Below are 14,194 nucleotides of genomic sequence, written 5' to 3'. Positions count from 1 at the left end.
CTGACTAATAGCACAGGGGGGCGCTGACTAATAGCACACGGGGGCGCTAATAGCACAGGGGGCGCTGACTAATAGCACAGGGGGGCGCTAATAGCACAGGGGGGCGCTGACTAATAAATAGCACAGGGGTGCGCCTGTGTGAACACAGGGCTTTACACTAACAAAATGGAGGAAAGAGCCGCTGTTTGTTTTGCTCTAAAAGAAAATAACATTATTGAGTCTGTGGGGAGAAACCGGCAGCAGCTCGTGCACTGCAGCGCGCAGCCTCCGACCGAGAGATGGGAGTCCGGGTTCTGCGTTGTTATGGGTGAGCGTCAAACTGCGCATGACCACTAGCTCCACCCCGCTCCTGACGTCATACCTGGGAAATGAGAGAAAAAGCTGCTTACGCCCCGCCCCTAACCTGATATTGCTCACGCCTACCCTCAGATATCCAATCAAAAGCAATTTGATCGCTAAAGGGGATGGTCGTTTTGCAATGTCCACGCCTTTTCACCTAGTGTTTTTATCTGATTCGCTCCTGATCCCGGATTGACGCCTTTTCTTCTAGTGTGTTTATGTTATTGGCTGCTGTTTCCTGACTGACGTTTAGGGGCCACCAATGGCAGTTTGTGATTAACTATTCGTTCTGTAATCGTAATGTCAGCCGGAGAGAGGCGGCGGAGAGAGGTCTGTAGTGTCTGGTCGTGCGAGATATTCCGATTCCATAGCAGGCAGTGAATGAGGGAGCCGGCCCTGTGTGTAAGTACATTGTGCGGAGGCGGAGTGCGGCCCCAGTGCAGCTCACAGAGTACAGACATCTCACATGGAACGATCTTGGTGGAAATTTCTAGCAGACTTGGTTTTCAGCCGACTGCAGACCTTTCTCTATAGCGACACCTACTGGTGTGCGACTTTATTTCTCACCCCATAGAGACCTGTCAGACTCCAATGAAAGTTGTCTGTGCCTGGGTAGTCTGGGAGGCGGGGCCCGTGTGACTGCGGGCAGTCTGGGAGGCGGGGCCCGTGTGACTGCGGGCAGTCTGGGAGGCGGGGCCCGTGTGACTGCGGGCAGTCTGGGAGGCGGGGCCCGTGTGACTGCGGGCAGTCTGGGAGGCGGGGCCCGTGTGACTGCGGGCAGTCTGGGAGGCGGGGCCCGTGTGACTGCGGGCAGTCTGGGAGGCGGGGCCCGTGTGGCTGCGGGCAGTCTGGGAGGTGCTCTCATTTCATATATTTCCATATAAAGACTTATAGGGGGTTTTCATCAGTATGTTGTGTACCAGGCACAGGTCATTGTAAAAATAAAAATAACCACAACCTCCCCTTCCTCCCCTCCCCGGCTCCAGTCCTCCGCCAGTGTATGTAATTGTCTGCAATGCTGATTTCACGTCAACAGAGCTGTAGCCAATCACTAAACTCAGCAGCACGGGTCGTCTACACTTCCTGTTGTCAATAAAGCTGAGTGGAGCCGAACAGTAAAGTGCGAACCAAACACAAGACTTTACCCCCCCCCCCCTTGTTACGGTTGCTGTGGCACTGGAGACTATGTTCGGATTTCTTGCTACTGCACATGTGCAAGCGCTGGAGACTAAGTCCTATCTTGGAGCCATTGCACATGTGCGGGTGACATCATCGCTGACACGAGGTCACATGTCTCTGACACCTTCTAAGCTGATTGGCCGCTGGTCATGTGCTTGTGACACGTGGTCACATGTCTCTGACACCTTCTATGCCGATTGGTCGCAGGTCATGTGCTTGTGACGCTTTGCTCAGTGATAGGCCAGTGTGACGTCATTGCTGTCATTCTGGCAGCGGATTGGCTCTGGTGTCCTCCATTTTGGATGAGGCACAGAGTCTATATAAGACCCTGACGCACGCCGCCCGGCGCTCAGTCCTCTTGGTTCCTGCATAGGAGTAGACGCTCTGTGCATGTCCCTTGCGGCACCTATTCTATCTAGGTGAGTGTTATCGGTAGGGTAACGCTCTTGTACCTTGCAGCTTATGCTGTGGTCCGTATCCTCGCACCTTAGTGGAGCGGACATAGGCAGGTGCTTGCTGCACATGGTCTGACTGGGCCTTGTGGTTCTACTCTGAGGTGAGCGCTATCGGTAGGGTAGCGCTCCTGTACCTTTCAGCCGTACTGTTGTCCGTGTCCTCGCACCTTAGTGGAGCGGACATGGGTAGGTTAGGTGGTCGTTGCCTTCTAGGGTAACGCTCCACTACGCTGCCTCCTACAGCAGTCCGTATCCTTGCACACTAGGGGAGCGGTCATAGACAGGAGTTTCAAGCTAGCAGCCTTGCTGCTGTCCGTATCCTTGCACCACAAGTGGAGCGGACATAGGTAGGTGCCATATTGCACACACTACACCTAGTCTCTGTGACTGTTAACTGAGACAGGTGCTTTCACGCTCAGACTGTGAGACTTTTATGCACTTTTAGGCTGTGTGCACACGTTGCGTTTTTTTACCGCGGAAACGCTGCGTTTAGGACCGCAGCGTTTCAGTGGCAAATTGCATGCGTTCAGCTTTCCCAGCAAAGTGTATGAGAAAGCCGAAAAATCAGTGCACACGCTGTGTTTCTAAACGCAGCGTTTTGGATGCCAAAAATCGGTGCGGAAAGAAAAGCAGCATGTCACTTCTTTTGTGCGTTGTGGCTGCGTTCTCCCCCCATTGAAATCAATGATGCGGGTCAGAACGCAGCTACACCGCAGTTCGCTGCATTTTTGTTGCGGTCCGCGGGCTTTATCGGCATGCCAGAACGCAGGCATTTACCTGGAAGTGAGGTCAACAGGTTTCCTGTTGACCTCACTTCCTGGCAAAGTTCAGGAAAGCCCCCGGTGTCTCCAAAGTGCCCCCCCTCCCCCCCCCTCCCGAAAATCCAACATGGCCGCGCGCACAGCAGCGCACCGGCCGCCCTACTCCTCTGTTTCTGTCGCATGTGCAATAACACATGCGACAGAAAACTGCTCCCCAGGCCCTGCCAGGTCACCCCCTATTCCCCCCGGTGTCCTCCGGTGTCCCCCGGTAACCCCCGTACCTGTCACAGCGCTGATCCCCCATGGCCCCCTCCTCCTTCACAGTGCACGCCGGTCACATGTGCCGAGCAGCTGACCGCTTCCTGTGTTCAGTGTGAGCTGCGCTGGCTGCTGCTGCTCGGCACTGTGCAGCTGTGACCCGGGGAAAGTGGGTGCAGATTCTTTGCACCCACTCTCCCCAAATGGAGGGTCTGCACTACTAGAAAATGGGGGACACGTTCCCTGAGCGTGCCCCCCATATTCTAGAAGGTCCAGAGGCGACGTGGGACGTCAAAAATGGATTCTGCGGACCCAATTTTTTTTCTTTTCAATAAATTGGTCAAAGAGGGAATGTTTTTGGGGAGTGTTTTTTCAAATACATTTTTTTTGGTTGTCAATTTTTTTTGCTATTACTGTCAATTAGTTGTCTGGTATCAAATAGACGCCGTGACATCACTAATTGCTGGGCTTGATGCCAGGTGACATTACACATCTGGTATCAACCCCATTTATTACCCCGTTTGCCACCGCACCAGGGCGCGGGATGAGCTGGGGCGAAGCGCCAGGATTGGCGCATCTAATGGATGCGCCACTTCTGGGGCGGCTGTGGCCTGCTATTTTTAGGCTGGGAAGAGTTCAATAACCATGGCTCTTCCCATCCTGAGAATACCAGACCCCAGCTGTCAGCTTCACCTTGACTGGTGATCTAATTTAGGGGGGACCCCACGTTTTGTTTTGTTTTTTAAATTATTTATAAATAAAAAAAAAAAAAAAAAAAGCAGCTTGGGGAGCCTTTCAAATTGATCACCAGACAAGATGAAGCTGTCAGCTGTGGTTTGCAGGCTACAGCTGTCTGCTTTACCCTGACTGGCTATCAAAAATAGAGGGGACCCCACGTCATTTATTTTAATTATTTTTTTTTGGGCCAAATACAAGGCTAGGCATCCTTTAGTGCGACATGAAAGGCACTAAAGGGCGCCAGCTTAGAATATGCAGGGGGGGTGGGACGTTATATATACAGTTAGGTCCAGAAATATTTGGACAGTGACACAATTTTCGCGAGTTGGGCTCTGCATGCCACCACATTGGATTTGAAATGAAACCTCTACAACAGAATTCAAGTGCAGATTGTAACGTTTAATTTGAAGGCTTGAACAAAAATATCTGATAGAAATTGTAGGAATTGTACACATTTCTTTACAAACACTCCACATTTTAGGAGGTCAAAAGTAATTGGACAAATAAACCAAACCCAGACAAAATATTTTTATTTTCAATATTTTGTTGCGAATCCTTTGGAGGCAATCACTGCCTTAAGTCTGGAACCCATGGACATCATCAAACACTGGGTTTCCTCCTTCTTCATGCTTTGCCAGGCCTTTACAGCCGCAGCCTTCAGGTCTTGCTTGTTTGTGGGTCTTTCCGTCTTAAGTCTGGATTTGAGCAAGTGAAATGCATGCTCAATTGGGTTAAGATCTGGTGATTGACTTGGCCATTGCAGAATGTTCCACTTTTTTGCACTCATGAACTCCTGGGTAGCTTTGGCTGTATGCTTGGGGTCATTGTCCATCTGTACTATGAAGCGCCGTCCGATCAACTTTGCGACATTTGGCTGAATCTGGGCTGAAAGTATATCCCGGTACACTTCAGAATTCATCCGGCTACTCTTGTCTGCTGTTATGTCATCAATAAACACAAGTGACCCAGTGCCATTGAAAGCCATGCATGCCCATGCCATCACGTTGCCTCCACCATGTTTTACAGAGGATGTGGTGTGCCTTGGATCATGTGCCGTTCCCTTTCTTCTCCAAACTTTTTTCTTCCCATCATTCTGGTACAGGTTGATCTTTGTCTCATCTGTCCATAGAATACTTTTCCAGAACTGAGCTGGCTTCATGAGGTGTTTTTCAGCAAATTTAACTCTGGCCTGTCAATTTTTGGAATTGATGAATGGTTTGCATCTAGATGTGAACCCTTTGTATTTACTTTCATGGAGTCTTCTCTTTACTGTTGACTTAGAGACAGATACACCTACTTCACTGAGAGTGTTCTGGACTTCAGTTGATGATGTGAACGGGTTCTTCTTCACCAAAGAAAGTATGCGGCGATCATCCACCACTGTTGTCATCCGTGGACGCCCAGGCCTTTTTGAGTTCCCAAGCTCACCAGTCAATTCCTTTTTTCTCAGAATGTACCCGACTGTTGATTTTGCTACTCCAAGCATGTCTGCTATCTCTCTGATGGATTTTTTCTTTTTTTTCAGCCTCAGGATGTTCTGCTTCACCTCAATTGAGAGTTCCTTAGACCGCATGTTGTCTGGTCACAGCAACAGCTTCCAAATGCAAAACCACACACCTGTAATCAACCCCAGACCTTTTAACTACTTCATTGATTACAGGTTAACGAGGGAGACGCCTTCAGAGTTAATTGCAGCCCTTAGAGTCCCTTGTCCAATTACTTTTGGTCCCTTGAAAAAGAGGAGGCTATGCATTACAGAGCTATGATTCCTAAACCCTTTCTCCGATTTGGATGTGAAAACTCTCATATTGCAGCTGGGAGTGTGCACTTTCAGCCCATATTATATATATATAATTGTATTTCTGAACATGTTTTTGTAAACAGCTAAAATAACAAAACTTGTGTCACTGTCCAAATATTTCTGGACCTAACTGTATGTTGACATCCATTGACACATTTTAAGGCTGTGTGCCCACAATCAGGGTTTGCAGCGTTATGGGCGCAGAGTGTTTTCCCTGCGTCAGTAACGCTGCGTTGTGCAGTAGAAGCACAGTGAAAGGATTTTTAGAAATCCCGTGCCCACTGGGCTTCTCTTCTCCGCAGCATAAACTGACCTGTGGCGCAGCTTCCCGAGCCTCAGCATGTAAATATATGCTGCGGAGACAAGAGTGTTCTCTGCAGGTAGCATAGAGCTCCACAGCAGCCTGAACCCAAATCGTGGGCATGGGCAGCTGCGTTCTCCCGTGGACAACACTCATATCTCTGCAGGAAGGCTGGCACTGTATACTGGATGTACTGTGGCACTGTCACTGGATCATGTGGTCAAAAACGCACCTGAAGAAAACGCATGAAAAACGCACGAAAAACGCATGCGTTTTTGATGTGTTTTTTCCCAAAACGCATTGTTTACAATTCTCCCCTCTGCTAGAGGGTGCGTTTTTTCCGCGCTGAAAAAAACGCAACGTGTGCACATAGCCTTATGTTGTATTCCTCACTCTTTTGCATTTCCACTCCCATGTTATTCTAATAAGGTAGTCGCTGTGACTTAAACAGTATACGCCGCTATTGGTCTTGGTGACACTGTGACGCAACAGTGTCAGTACCGCTTTGGTGGTACAGGTTTCCCCTATCCTCTGCCATACTCTGCAGCAGAGGTCTACACGTTGGACCCTGACTGTCGGATAGCCTTCCATTCCCTTATTATCCGACAGCCTCCGTAACCCCCCCCCCCCACAAAAAAGAATAAAAAAAAAAATCAGTGTTTGAATTCTAGCACTTTGCGTATGCTGACCACATCGAGCAGTGCTGCGACAGGGTACACTCAGTGATCGGCCCAGTGCGAGTCGCTTGCAATGTCTGAATTGCGCACACTAGGGATGTTTTTTTTAACCCCTTCACGACCGGCCGATTTTTCGCTTTCCGTTTTTTTTTTTTCGCCATTCTTTTTCTGGGAGACGTAACTTTTTTATTTTTCAGTCAATATGGTCATGTGAGGGCTCATTTTTTGCGGAATGAGCTGTACTTTTCAATGAAATCATAAGTTTTACCATATAGTCTACTTGAAAATGGCAAAAAAATTCCAAATGCAGAAAAATTGCAAAAAAAGTGCAATAGCACTATTGTTTTTGAGATATTTTATTCACTGTGTTCACTGTATGGTAAAACTGATGTGTGTTTGTGATGCCTTAGGTCAGTGCGAGTTCGTAGCCACCAAACATGTAGAGGTTTACTTTTATATAAGGGGTTAAAAAAAATTCGGAAGTTTGAAAAAAAGTGGCGCACGTTTTACGCCATATTCCGTGACCCGTAGCATTCTCATTTTTCGGGATCTATGGCTCAGTGACGACTTATTTTTTGCGACTCGAGCTGTTTTTAACGGTACCATTTTTGCGCAGATGCTACGTTTTGATCGCCTGTTATTGCATTTTGCGCAAAAGTTGTGGCGACAAAAAAACGTCATTTTAGCGTTTGGAATTTTTTTGCCGCTACGCCGTTTACTGATCAGATTAATTGATTTTATATTTTGATAGATTGGGCGTTTCTGAATGCGGCGATACCAAATGTGTGTATATTTTTTATTTTTTTAACCCTTTAATTTTCAATGGGGCGAAAGGGGGGTGATTTGAACTTTTTTTTTTTTTTAAGTTTTTAAAACTTTTTTTTTTACTTTTTTTTTTTTTACTAGTCCCCCTAGGGGGCTATTGCGATTAGCAATCCGATCCCTCTATCTGCTGATCACAGCTACACAGCTGTAAACAGCAGATACGTGCACTTTCTGCTTCCCTGGCCTCCGTGGAAAGCGAACGTGAAAGTAGTTCATGTCTAGCACAGGAGTCATCACATGACCCTGTGCTACCATGACAACCATCGGAAGTCACGTGATCATGTCACGTGACTTCCGGTATCGGGCGGTAAGTAAAACTTTACCGCGATCGCGTTTATAATGGCGCTGTCACATATTGACAGCGCCATTACAGGGGTTAAACGGCACGAGCAGATAACGATTCTGCTCGTGCCTAGCAGGCACACATCTCAGCTGTGAAAATCAGCTGAGATGTGCGCCGATTGCAGCATGCTGCTGCCAGGAGACCGCGGGCAGTAACGTTATGACCGCTAGGACGTAATTTTACGGCCTGCGGTCGTTAAGGGGTTAAAGTACCCCCTGCCAAGAAAATAGCAAAAAGTGGCCTCCTTTGACCTAGTGACAGGCTCTTTTTAATGGGAAACGCATATGTTTGAAAACACTATAAATTGGCAGATACAAGGTTAATCTGTAGCTACAGCGGGTACGGAAAGTATTCAGACCCCTTTACGTTTTTCACTCTGATTCATTGCAGCCATTTGGTAAATTCAAAAAAGTTCATTCTTTCTCATTAATGTACACTCTGCACCACATCTTGACAGAAAAAAACAGAAATATAGAAATTTTTGCAAATTTATTAAACAAGAAAAACTGAAATATCACATGGTCATAAGTATTCACAGCCTTTGCTCAGCATTGAGTGGAAGCACCCTCCTTTTGAGCTACTACAGCCATGAGTCATCTTGGAAATGATGCAACAAGTTTTTCACACCTGGATTTGGGGATCCTCTGCCATTCTTCCTTGCAGATCCTCTCCAGCTCTGTCAGGTTGGATGGTGAACGTTGGTGGACAGCCATTTTCAGGTCTCTCCAGAGATGTTCAATTGGGTTTAGGTCAGGGCTCTGGCTGGCCCAGTCAAGAATGGTCACAGAGTTGTTCTGAAGCCACTCTTGTTATTTTAGCTGTGTGCTGAGGGTCATTTTCTTGTTGGAAGGTGAACCTTCGGCCAAGTCTGAGGTCCAGATCTCTCTGGAAGAGGTTTTCTTCCAGGATATCTCTGTACTTGGCCGCATTCATCTTCCCTTTAATTGAAACCAGTCGTCCTGTCCCTGCAGCTGAAAAACACCCCCATAGCATGATGCTGCCACCACCATGTTTCACTGTTGGGATTGTATCGCGCAGGTGATGAACAGTCCCTGGTTTTCTCCACACATACCGCTTAGAATTATCACCAGAAAGTTCTATCTTCGTCTCATCTGTCCAGAGAATCCGATTTATCATAGTATGGGAGTCCTTCATGTGTTTTTTTGCAAACGCTATGCAGGCTTTCATATGTCTTGCACTGAGGAGAGACTTCCGTCAGGCCACTCTGCCATAAAGGCTCGACTGGTGGAGGACTTTGTGGAACTTTCTCCCATCTCCCTACTGCATCTCTGGAGCTCAGCTACAGTGATCTTGGGGTTCTTCTTTATCTCTCTCACCACCGCTCTTCTCCCATAATTGCTCAGTTTGGCTGGACGGCCAGGTCTAGAAAGAGTTCTGGTGGTCCCAAACCTCTTCCATTTAAGGATTATGGAGGCCACTGCTCTTAGGAACCTCGAGTACTGCAGAAATTCTTTTGTAACCTTGGCCAGATCTGTGCCTTGCCACAATTCTGTCTCTGAGCTCTTTGGGCAGTTCCTTTGACCTCATGATTCTCATTTGGTCTGGCATGCACTGTGAGCTGTGAGGTCTTATATAGACAGGTGTGTGCCTTTCCAAATCAAGTCCTATCAGTTTAATTAAACACAGCTGGTCTCCAATGAAGGAATAGAACCATCTCCAGGAGGATCACAAGGAAATGGACAGCATGTGACTTAGGCATCTTTCACACGTACGTGCCTCCGGTACGTGTTTGGTCAGTTTCCTCACGTACACACGTAGATCTATGTTTTCAAATGGAGTTGGACACACGTATGTATTTACGCATGGAACGTGTGTCCATTCTGTTCATCCGTGTGTCCGTGTGTTTCTCATGGCAACGTGTCCGTTTTCTCTCCGGCATCACGGGTGTCACACGGATGTGTTCCGTGTAACACACACTGGAGACAAGACGTGTCTGCGAGAAAAAAAAACAAAACTTTACTCACCTTCTCCAGCCCTGCTGTCTCTGCCGCTGCTGTCACTTGCTGCCGACCGCTGCTCATTATGCTAATTGCATATTCACTAAACTGCGGCCGGAAGCAGCAGCAGCGGGGAGTCGGCAGGACCGGAGACCGAAGATCAGCACCACTGACAGCGAAGCCAGGGGCAGGTGAGCAGTTCTAACGGATAACACACGGAGAACACACATAGGCAATCAACACGGCTCACGGAGGGCAAAACGTGCGTTGTTTTTCACGAACGGGTGAAAGAGGCCTTAAACATGAGTGTGTGAGCAAAGGGTCTGAATACTTATGATCATGTGATATTTCAGTTTTTCTTGTTTAATAAATTTTCTACATTTGTTTTTTTTTCTGTCAAGATGGGGAGCAGAGTGTACATTAATGAGGAAAACAATAAACTTTTTTTGAATTTGCCAAATGGCTGCAATGAAACAAAGAGTGAAAAATGTAAAGGGGTCTGAATACTTTCCGTACCCACTGTAAATCGCTTTCCAAATACTGTCCTGCTGCCTTAAGTTAACATGTGGCTTGCAGGAGAAAATGATCTTCATTCCTCCCAGGAGCCGCAGGCTTTCAGGCATGCAGGTAAGGCTTCCGTCCCCGCTTACAGCATTGTGAGCAGCAGCTATAAGCACAGACCGGCACTTTCACACAGATGTGCTACAGACCGAACTGTCAACTTGCCGGGGAGGGTTTACAGCCATCGCTCACAGCGCTTCAGCCATGCTTCTGTGATGGACAGGCATGGCTCAAGGGAGGAACAGAGTTAACTTTCTCCTGGTAGCACTGCTTTCAATAAGGCGGCCAAACAGCATTGGAACACTATTACCCTAAGATTAACCCCATATCTACAGTGAATAAGTAGTTAGCACCAGGGCTGTGGAGTCGGAGCTCGTTTTGGTGGAGTCGGTATAAAATGCACCGACTCCTATAATATATAATAAATTGAGGACAGTAGTGCAATGCAGAGTGTGATGAAAATTTTTTCATAGGAATTTGGGAAAGGTATGAAATGTCCTATATATGGCTGTTCTATTCCTGATCTAAGGCTACATTCACACACACTGTTTTTGCTGCGTTTTTTTGAGGATACGTTTTTCAGCTGCAAAAGCCGATCAGCTTTTTTAAAAACCGCATCACCTGAAAGGTTTTTGAGCTCATAAATAATGCAAAAGCAGATTAGAAAAACACCACACAAACTGACTGCTCATTCTTTGTGAGGATCTTGACAAAACGCTGTGTCTGACTGTCATATCTTGAAACCCATTGCCTTTGCTGGATGCACAGAGTCACCGCATTTCACTGAATTATTTTGCCATCAATGTTCGATATGTTTGTAACAAGAAAGAAATTGTTAGTAAGACACTGTCAGTAAAAGATAGTAAAGCTCATCACACCAGCCAGTTTCTCCAGGCCTTAGTGGAAAAAGTCCTGCAAGATTAGGAATGCAAAAAAGAACAGGTTCTTGCTATTGTAACGAACAATGCTTCAAACATAAGTACAATTACACTGATGAATGAGAGTAATGAACAACGGCTAGAAGAAAATTTAGGATTCAGTATGTGTGAGATGGAGCCACAGTGCTGTTCATGTAACTGAGGAACAAACAGATATTACAACAGAAGAACAGCAAAATGATACTTTAGGATTAGATGATCTTGTTGAAGCTGCTTCAAAACACTTTCATATTCATCACATGCGCTGTGTTGTGTACACGCTGCAGCTGGCAAAAAGAAAGTCTGCAAGAGGGACCCCGGTTTCACACATCCGTCTTTTCGCTGGTTTGGCGGATGCGGCGCACTCTAGTACAGTGTATACAGTACAGTGGCAGCGTGACAAACGATGGTCACATGCTTTCATGTGACCGGAGCATGTGACCCGGAAGTTGTGGCGCTGCCACAGTACTGTATCGTACTGTACTGGCGTGCCCCACATCCGCAAAACCGGCGAAAAGCCGGATGTGTGAAACTGGGCGGACATGCTGGAAATCTGATTGGAAAAGTGAGGAAGTTGGTTATTGCTGCCAGAACCCCTAAATTGATTCCATCTTGAAGAGACGTGCTGGGAAATTGGCAATTGTTGATCAAGCCACTCGGTGAGGCAGCACTTATTTAATGGCTGAGCGATTGCTTGAACTAAAATCATTTCTTATAGATATGGTGAACCCTCAAGTAACCCTAAATAAAGGTCAATGGACACAGGTGGCTAAATTTAAGGAATTGCTTAATCACCCATTTACCGTGACTAAAAAATTACAAGCTGAGGATTTAACTCCTGGCATTTTCATAAGGGAGTGGAAGAACTTGCTATTTTGCCTGTCCCAAAGAGGAGGTTTAATCGCAGATGGCATTTCTGCTTCAATGAAACAGAGAGAGACACAGCTATTGGAAAATAAAATTCTTCTGGCAGCTGTTTTATGTGGACCCAAGTCATCGTATACTGCTTGATGATCAACAGCTTACTAAAGGAAAAGAAGCTTTGACTCAGGTAGCAGTTAGGATGAGCAGCTACAGGACTGCCAGGCTCAAGAGGACTTGGGTCCTGACAGTGCTACTGCTGCCATATCTTCATCCTCATCAGATGAGGAGTTTAATTCTGACAAGTATTTGGATGACATGGAGCAGGCAAAGCGTTGCCGCAAAGAAAGATTTCACTCCGTCTCCTATAGCAGCAGATTGACCAGATTTCAGTAAAATATTTCACTTGCTCTCAAAGAAATAGAAAATTCAACCATTCATCAAAACTGACTGTGCATGAGGCAATTCCTTTATACCCGGAAATTGTTAGAGATGTTGCCCATGTGGTTACGGCTTTGCCTCCAACCCAAGTTACTGTAGAGAGGTTGTTCTCTAGCCTTAAAATTATTAGGTCAGATTTGAGATAATCTATGAAGGAGGATCTGATGGAGGCAATTCTATTTCTTAGGACAAATTCATAGACTGCACAAATGTTATTTAGGCTCTGTGCGCATTAGTGCATTTTACCCGCGGATTTACCCGCGGATTTGCCGCGGAAATTTCTTGAGAAATGTCTGCAATCTTTGTGCAGACATTTCCCAGCAAATCCTATGTGAAAAAAAAATAGCTGTGCGCACACTGCGGATTTTTCTCAAGAAATTTCCTTGAGAAGATTTTCTTGAGAAAATGAGCATGTCCATTATTTTCCGCAGGTACCTGCGGAATACCCCCGGAATTTCACTCCATTCACTATAATGTAATCGCGAAATTCCGGGGGTATACCGCAGGTAGCAAATGATGTGCGGTATACCCCCGGTATAGCCGCGATTTACCTGCGGTAATGCTCATCGCTGCCTGCAGTTTTGCAGGAAGCGATGTCATTATGTCAGGAAGAGGAAGCGGAGCAGAGTAAACACAGACGTCACACTCCCTGGACGCCGCACAGAAGCACTTCCGTGCGACCTCCAGGTGCCCGTGCAGTCTGTGTCCCGCTCCAGCCTCGCGGCTGCCTGCACTGCAGCGTGTCAGTGTGTGCCCGCAGTGTCAGCAGCTTGTCACGCGGCAGCGCAAGCAGACACTGACACCCTGCAGTGCTGGCAGCCGCGGGGATGACGATCGCTGCTGTCAGGAGGTGAGATCATTACCTGCTGTGACGATCTCCTGACGTCACCGCGGTCACTGCTGTCTATGCCCGTCTCGCGAGCGGCCCGAGACTGTCACTAGCGGTGACGTCACGGGCTCTCGCGATACTTCTGACAACGCGGCGGGCATAGAAGTCAGTGACATTGCTAACGTCAGCAGTACAGGAGATGATCACAGCAGGTAATGATCTCATCTCCTGGCAGCAGCGCTCGGCATCCCATGCAGTGACCTGGGCTATTGATGTTAGCTCAGGTCACTGCATTGCTCTCCCAGCCAATGGGGAACATTCTGTTCTTCATTGACTAGGACAGCGACTATGGTATGGATCGCCGTGGGACCCCCCCCACCCTTATTGGATTACGCCGGACGTGGAATTGATTGTTCTTTTCAATAAATTGGTGAAAGAGGGAATGTTTTGGGGAGTGTTTTTTCAAATAAAACTTTTTTTGTTGTCTATTTTTTATTTCTTACTGACTGGGTTGGTGATGTCGGGTATCTGATAGACGCCTGACCTCACCAACCCCAGGGCTTGATGCCAGGTGACATTACACATCTGACATCAACCCCATATATTACCTCGTTTGCCAACGCACCAGGAAAACGGGATGAGTTGGGGCGAAGCGCCAGGATTGGCACGTCTAATGGATGCGCCACTTCTGGGGCGGCCTGCTATTTTTAGGCTGGGGAGTGTCCAATAACAGTGGACCTCCCTAGTCTGAGAATACCAGACCACAGCTGTCCGCTTTACCTCGGCTGGTGATGCAATTTGGGGGGGACCCCACGTTTTTTGTTTTAAATTATTTATTTAATGTAAAATAACAGCGTGGGGTGCCCTCTGTTTTGGATTACCAGCCAAGGTGAAGCTGCCAGCTGTGGTTTGCAGGCTGCAGCCGTCTGCTTTACCCTAGCTGGCTACAA

The 14,194-nt window shown here is 47.1% G+C and overlaps 1 protein-coding gene across 2 annotated transcripts in view; it reads left to right on the top strand.

Moving 5' to 3' along the window:
- The first annotated feature begins 641 nt into the window (after window positions 1-641).
- STAT2 (signal transducer and activator of transcription 2) overlaps window positions 642-14,194 on the top strand; it is a 180,978-nt gene continuing 167,425 nt past the window's right edge. For both annotated transcript variants that reach the window (XM_075337007.1, XM_075337005.1), the window contains exon 1: window positions 642-741. In XM_075337007.1, coding sequence (XP_075193122.1) covers window positions 721-741 — 21 coding nt within the window. In that variant the 5' untranslated portion in view covers window positions 642-720. The remainder of the gene's footprint in view (window positions 742-14,194) is intronic.

The sequence above is a fragment of the Anomaloglossus baeobatrachus genome, chromosome 2 (genome assembly GCF_048569485.1).
Source record: "Anomaloglossus baeobatrachus isolate aAnoBae1 chromosome 2, aAnoBae1.hap1, whole genome shotgun sequence".
Taxonomy (NCBI): Eukaryota; Metazoa; Chordata; class Amphibia; order Anura; family Aromobatidae; genus Anomaloglossus; species Anomaloglossus baeobatrachus.
This window is presented reverse-complemented; position numbering and strand designations above follow the sequence as displayed.